Here is a 7,864-nt window from a genome sequence, read left to right as displayed (position 1 = left end):
TTAATATTAATTTATTTAATAGTCTATGCCATTTCATGTTAATTATATATGTGGTATTGTTATAATTTTTATTTTGTTTTTATGTAAGTTTTTATTAATCATATACTAATAATTAGTAATAATAGTGTTTAGTGGAAATTAATTGACTTAATTTCAAAGATAAATAATTTTAATTTTAATAATAATTGAATTTAGTTGAAATAAATTTAATTTTACTGGTAGATTGACCATAAACATAAAAGTATAAGAGTAAAATGGAAAAGTAAAGACATTAGGATAAATGAGGGTATATTGGACTTAAAACTAAATATGTAAGGATACAATTGGTAATCAAGAGTTTCTCCTCAATCCACACTTTTAATATATTGTAGATATATATATTTCTTATTTTAAATACGAGTCAATAAGTTTTTATGCCTCCCTGACGTGTTTTTTGGGTGAAAAATGTCATTAAAGATAAGATGCGCTAATTAATAGAATGTTAATAATAAAAGTGTGAAAAAGGTTGAGAACGTATGCGCAAAAACGAGTAAAGATATGTTTTGAATATAATTACTAGATTTATAGTCTTATGATGTTATGCAACGTGGTATTGGTGCCTCTTTAGCTCTGCACTTAGTGAACTAGATTAATGGGTGTCGGAAGGAGACGAGTTAATTGTTTCAATAGTCACTAAACTTACGTCCATGTCTTTAATTGCCCACTGATATTTAAAATGTCGAGTTTTGGTTATTGAACTCAGGTCCATATCTTTGATTGGCCACTGAACTTTAAAGTGTCGAGTTTTGGTCATTGAATTTAAGTTCATGTCTTTGATTGCTCACTGAAATTTAAAATATCGAGTTTTGGCCACCGAACTTTGAAAAATGTTATACATTACTCACTGAACTTTGAAAAATATTATACATTACTCACTGAACTTTGAAAAATGTTGTACATTATTCACTCTAAACTCGATATTTTTCAGAGTTCAACAATTATGCTAATGAATAATGTACGGTATATTCCAAAGTTCAGTGGCCAAAACTCGACATTTTAAATTTCAGTGAGCAATCGAAGATATGGACCTAGGTTCAGTGATCAAAACTCAACATTTTTCAAAATTCAGTGGCCAAAACTTGACATTTTAAAGTTTAGTGGCCAATCAAAGACATGGACCTAAGTTCAGTGACCAAAACTCGACATTTTTCAAAGTTCAGTAGTCAAAACTTGACATTTTAAAGTTCAATGGCCAATAAAAAATATGGACTTAAGTTTAGTGAACATTGGAACAATTAACTCAAAGGAGACGTGGATCGAATCCCCACCTCGTCCTCGTGCTTGTCCCATCTTCGCTTAATCGGGTCATGGCAAGGACGAAAAGCTCCGAAATCTCATTTGTGGCTCATTTAAAATTTTTTTATTTTAAATATTTATTTAATTATACATTGTTAATAGTATAAATTAACTATATTATAATTATATCATAGTTATAAATTATTTGTAAACTTGAAAAGAAATATTTAAAGCTATATTATACACTAATTTTTTTTGGCTCAAATTTGTTGGCTATCATGACTGTTTAAAACTAATATTAGAATTATGAATCCCAATAAGAAACAGAGAAATTATAGAAACTCATTATCATAAGGAACTTAAGATTTTACTTATGATTTTCAATGATCCCTCAATGAAGGAAGAGAGCTCCTTTTATAGGAAAAGAGTCTCCTAAATGACACAATCATATGGACTAGTACAATAATTAGACAAACGAACAAACAACTTTAAAAACATACATGACCCGAGTACAATCATTACACTAGTGGACACACAACTTTTAACCAGATCTGATCGTTATTTGTGGGCTAGAGTACCTGAAGTGCATTTTGATTTGCAATAATTGTACTCGAGTCTTATGTTTTGTCTAATTATGTACTAATCTATGTGATTGTGTAAGTTAGGGGACTCTTTCCCTATAAAAGGAACTCTCCTCCTTCATTGACGGATCATAGAAAATCAGAATTAAAATCTTTGGTGATCATGAGTTTATAAATTTTCTCCGTTTCTCATTGGAATCCAAAATTCGAATATTAGTTTTAAACAATCATGAAAGCCAACGTATTTGGGCATTAAGTCTGCTATGCTATTAACTCTTTTGAGGATCCTTAAAATAAAAAATTGTGCTGCAGACTAAAATGATTGGCCAGAAAGATTTACAATCCTAAGAGTCAGGCCTTGTATTTGTATGCTTTAATTGTGGGGGCGTGGCCTTCACGGCTATTTTTTGAATTTAATTGTTTTATCATGAAAAATATTTAGAGGTTCACTTTATATGCCTTCAAATTTTGTCATGTTTTCATATTTAATTATACGAGCTAAACCACTCAAATTGATTATTAAGTTGTATTCTGGTAGTGCTCTTTAACTTCTTGTTTTGAACTCACCATTTAACGATTTTAGATTTAAAAGATACGTAGTAAAAAGTGTAGCTCGAAAATATTGTCCCTGTTTGGTGGGAATTAAAATTAGATTTTTAGTAGATTTTGATAAAAAAAATTGAAAAAAGTTATGAGAACCATGAAATATGTGGTTAAAATTGATTGTTTGACTTTGACTTAAATTAAAATCTGATTTAAATAAATACCGAACATGGCCATTAAAAGGTAGTTAAGATGGCAAGAACTCGCTCGAACTTAATGACACGAGTCCTATGAAGGTTTGAGGTTTCTTTTAAAATGCATCGTTCACATTGACGTCATTAAGAATTTCTCTTCCAACTCGTCCAAGACTGGGCCTTATGGCAAAAAATAGCTTATGCACTTCCACTTGTGTGCAATTTAACATTCATCATTAACTTCCCTTTTTATTTTTTATTTTTTGCTTGTGAATGAACATATCCAACATATGACGTTTTGGATTTGAGCAAAATAGCCATCCAAATGAAATATATTAAAAAATGGAGAAATTTCTTGATCAACATTTTCTCCACTGCATCTTTTACACAAAACTTTCTTCAAATTGAAATTTTGAAAAGTATGTATAATTTACATGCATATATGCCATTGTGTGGGCTGGTGATGATAAAACTAATGGTCGTCAACTCGTACGAATTCAATAGTTATGCGTGAGACCATTGTATTGATGATGCTTTTGGGCGTTATGATTAAGCGTAACCCCAAACCCGAGATGAATAATGGATGAACAAAAATAGCAAAGCCGACATACGTATACATAGATTTATCGTGGTTTATCTTTAATGTAAGAGTTACATTCACTTACTACTATGGATTTTTCATTAAAATTGAGAAGAAGTGTAAGATAGAGATCCCACGCTTCTATTGTTTTTGCACCACCCCGAAACCTCAGGCTCCTTTAATGATTGTAGAAATCTAGGTCGACATGCGATTTGGGATAAGTGAAAAATATAGCTCTTGTTTGGTGGGAGATTAAAATCACATTTTTATTAAATTTTAATAAAAGTTGATGAAATATAGTTGAAAAGTTGTATGTCTCATGAAATATATGATTAATATTAATTATTGACTTTGACTTAAATTAAAATCTAGATTTAAGTCCTATAAAACTGGGCCATAATTATTCTAAACATTTTAAGAATAGGTACTTCAGTGTAACTTTTATGAGACTCTATTTGATTCTTAATAAGTGGGGGGATTTCCTTTGTAGTCCTTTATGTTACTTTCGAGTGTAATTTTCCTATTTTTGCATTTCATTCCTAATGGAATGAAAGACGTATAAATGCAGTTGTTAGGTGCCAAAACTAAGTGACATTTGTGTTGAAAATTACGGCAAGTTAGAATTATTTCAGCTCAACAATTCATATCTTGATTTCATGATTATCTCATACAACAATTTAAAATAAATTTTAATTTCGTGTTTATAACAAGGGTATTTTACTGCGATATATTATTTCTACATCGTTGTGTACAAATTTAATTAATTTTTAAATACTACGTTGTTATGCATAAGTAGAAAATGCTCATATTGTTGGTTTGGAAGTGGTTGTCATTTGAAAAGTTTCTATACCTTATGAATGGATACAATGCATCCTAGTTAATTCCCATCTCATATTATGATGTTTCTCACTTTTGACAATTCACTTTTCAACTATAAAAGGACTAAAAACCCTCCAAAAATGACAATTTCCTTTATGTTTATGCATGTACTATAATAGAGAAAACGAAGAAAACTTTATTGAAATAGTAACAGAAACGTAGAAAATCAAATTTGATTGAAGCAAGTGTTGACCTCATTTTCAATTAGGGCCACTTGGACAATAGACGTCGACCCCATTGGCGTACACGTAAGCTGATTCCAACACACTAGGAATAACCAATGGTCAAGAACTCTCCAAAAGACGAGGCTTGGGAGCAGTTACTTAACGCGAGACAAACATGTTTGGAATCCAACGATATGTTTATGAAACAATTGTACAATAATTACTAATCGCAATGAATCAATGTAATATAAACTCAATTGTCTTGCAAGAGAGAATAAAGTGGAGTGTTATTATGTATTCAATGTTCCATTACCTTGCATGGGAGAGTATTTATAGTGATACAAGTGAAATAGTGACCCTTAGATGTGGATACATATGGCCTCATCTCCTTATTTCATACGTCCAATTCTAGGTATCATTTTTGACTTTCTAGCTTGCTCATTTATTATCCATGCAGAGCTGCCATTTTGTTGACAAGACTTGACACTTACAATCTATGACAAATATCCTATCAGTCATTTGAATAAGATATTTGTGTAGAAGCGAATCTCTTGGAAACAGTGATAGTGGAAGGTGTTTCGAAGGCTTCGGCCTTGACGTCATGGGCTTCGGAGGCTACCACCTCGGTCCACTGTGCTTCGGACTTATGATCTTGAGTGGGCTTCGGACACGTTGCATTCCGCTTTGGCTACAATGCCTCGACCACTGCGCGGTGTGCTTTGGCTTGAATGGGCCACACAGGCCGACTCGGGCTTTGCCCGGTATCCCAAAATGGGGCTCGACCCGGTCTCGAGTCGAGCCAAGCCACGGGCGGCCCAATTCGACGAGCTCGATTGCCATCCCTAACCTAATGCAACATGTGCTTGTGATGTCTATTGATTCGAAAAAAATATTACTTGAGCTTGTTATAGGCAAACTGGGTATGCGTTCAATGACTGATGCCACCACAAAGGATTGGTTGGAAGCATCCCTTCCATACACCAATATATATGACCGGAACTCATTACAAACATTGTTGACCCATCATCAACTATAGAAGAGGATCTTCTCGAGGACGTGTGGGCAATGAAAATTGTTGCTAGTTCTTGCTTTAATCCCAAGTCTACGAGGAGGCCTCTAATGAGATACATTCTTAAAGCATTGGAAAATCCTATGAAGGTGGTAGAGAAGAAAACTCAGGATCTGCGTGGCATAGAACGAAGTCCCCTAGAGGATCGTGGAATGCCGCTTTATTTGACAACTGGTGGCCATGCCAGCCACTCCTAATAAAGTGGAACGAATGAATAGTTTTAAATAGTTGGGAACAACAGGTTCCCAAGGAAGTGGTCAAAATGGTGATGAAAACGATTCGTCTATGGATGCACAGGATATAGAGAAAGCTCATGAGGAGCGAACGGAATGAGATTTATTAATGCTTTTCAATAACGAAGCAGTTTCCGAATTGGGATTTTCTTGTTTGTTGTTACACATTACCAGGTTTTAGCTGGTGGGTGGTTCTTCTTGAGGAAGAAGATGAAGTGTGGGGAGATAGGGTAGGGTAGGGTGTGGTGGGGTAAGGTGGGTGTTTTTAAAATTATTTTATATGGAATAATATAAATTTACCATTTAACCATTTCAAAATTGATGAAAAAGATGAATTTTCAAAGGTTTGAGTGTGGCACAAATAAAACGTTTGGGTATAATTTGGGGAAAAAAAATTGGGATCGCAACTTCAATTATTCCTTTTTAATTTGACCATCTTTACTGTTTTTAACATCTAAACTAGCGAAATTTGACGATAGGGAAGTCTTCAGCACCTCAAAGGTCATACAGGGGTTTTTCGTCAATATGAAAAGAGAGGGGTTATTGTGCAATAAGGTAAATGGTTAGGAGGGTTTTGTGTTAATAAACTAATTTTATTTTATTTTTCTGTAATTGATCTTTATAATTGGTTATATTGTGAAATGTAAATGATGATAATGTCTATGCTTCTTTTTTAGGTGGAAGAAGAAAAGAAAAAGCTTTTTCTGGATTTAAATTGATTTATTTATTTTTATTTATGCTGTTTGAACATGGTTTGGGGACGGGGTTTTCAACACAACACTTGCGTGGCTCCTTTTCTTTCATTTTTTTTAAAAACAGTCCGATAAAATATTGACACGTGTCACCCAATTTTAAATCATGTCACTCTCCTTGTTTATGTAACAAATCTCTTATTTGTTAAGATTCCTCGTCTCTGTTTTTGAACTAGCCCAATGCTTATGGATTTGCTAAAGTGAATTAGGCGTTGGTATGTGTCAAAATTGAGGATCTCAAGAGTCTTAAGCCACTTATACGGGATCGTATCAGACAAGACTAAGAAGAAAAAGAAATGTTTGGGGATTTTACTACAGCATATGCTAACAGCAAATAGGTAAGCATCGGTTGTTGTTTGTGAAAACATGTGTTATATTTAGTTATTTACTTATATTTAGTTATTTATTTTAGCATAATATGTAATTTCCATTTATTGTAAGTTTCCTATTATTTTTAGGTTTCCTTGTAGTAGTATAAAACCTGTTTTATACTTTCTTTGAAAACTTAATTGATGGCTTAATAGATTTTGGTTCCCTCTTTATTCTTCTTCTCTTTCTCTTCTCTTTTCTTCCTTTTGAATTGATTCAACATATTGGTTTGAGATTCATTATATTGTTATCATGGTATCAGAGCTTATAATTGAGTTAAAATTTGTGAAATTTCTGTTTGGGTCGTGCTGAAATCAAGATAGAAATCAGGCAAAGAAAGTTTGTATGAAAAACCTATTCGACAGCAACTTAAAATCAAGATTCCGACCAAACTGGAGATCCATTAAGAAAACGGAGACCAGATCCTTGTTCAGCAGGTTGAGACGAAACGTCCGGTCAGGCGCGTGTCGGTGTTTGGCGGCGCGTGGCGGTGGCGCGTGAGGACCACGCGCAGAGGCCGTGGTGGCGCGTGAAGGCGCGTGAGTGGTTTTTTCGGGGTTATTCCAAAAGGCAGTTTGTTCCTTGGTAAATTTCTGATCTTTTGGTGGATTAATTTGGTTATACGTATACTGTGCAGTATATTTTAACTATAGTTTGTGGAAGTACGTTGGTTATTGTTGGTATTTATTGACTTTATGATGGCTACTGAAAGAGATGATTCACTTCAATCCATTAGTGTCAGACTAAATGGTAAAAATTACTCGTATTGGAGTACAGTGATGAGAAATTTTTTAAAGGGAAAAAGATTATGGGGCTATGTTAGCGGAACTATTGTGAAACCCGAGAACACTGCTCAGAATTATGTAACAGAGTTAGATAATTGGGAGTCAAACAATGCGAAAATTCTCACTTGGATTCACAATTCCGTTGAGCAATCTATTGGTACACAATCAGCGAAGTTTGAAACAGCAAAAGAAGTTTGGGAGCATTTTCAAACGTTATACACTAAATCTAACTTTGCAAAATGGTATCAGTTGGAAATTGATTAACGGGCTTTACATCAGAAAGATATGAGTATTCTTGACTTCTACGCTGCTATGAACTCTATCTGGGATGAGCTGGCTCTTACGGAATCAGCAGGACTGAAAGCATGTGAGGAATATATTACTTTTAGAGAGGAGCAGCGATTAGTTCAATTTTTGATGGCACTTCGCAGTGATTTTGA

General features: G+C 33.8%; 1 protein-coding gene across 1 annotated transcript in view; it reads left to right on the top strand.

Annotated features, from left to right (window-relative positions):
- Positions 1 to 4,866, top strand: part of LOC111412627 (squalene synthase-like) — a 15,904-nt gene extending 11,038 nt beyond the window's left edge. Inside the window, exon 11 of the mRNA XM_023043559.1 lies at positions 4,757 to 4,866. Coding sequence (XP_022899327.1) covers positions 4,757 to 4,866 — 110 coding nt within the window. The remainder of the gene's footprint in view (positions 1 to 4,756) is intronic.
- The last annotated feature ends 2,998 nt before the right edge of the window (positions 4,867 to 7,864 follow it).

Source organism: Olea europaea, chromosome 16 (genome assembly GCF_002742605.1).
Source record: "Olea europaea var. sylvestris chromosome 16, O_europaea_v1, whole genome shotgun sequence".
NCBI classification, from domain to species: Eukaryota; Viridiplantae; Streptophyta; class Magnoliopsida; order Lamiales; family Oleaceae; genus Olea; species Olea europaea.
Note: the sequence above shows the minus strand (reverse complement) of the source record. Positions and strands in the feature narration are given on the sequence as shown.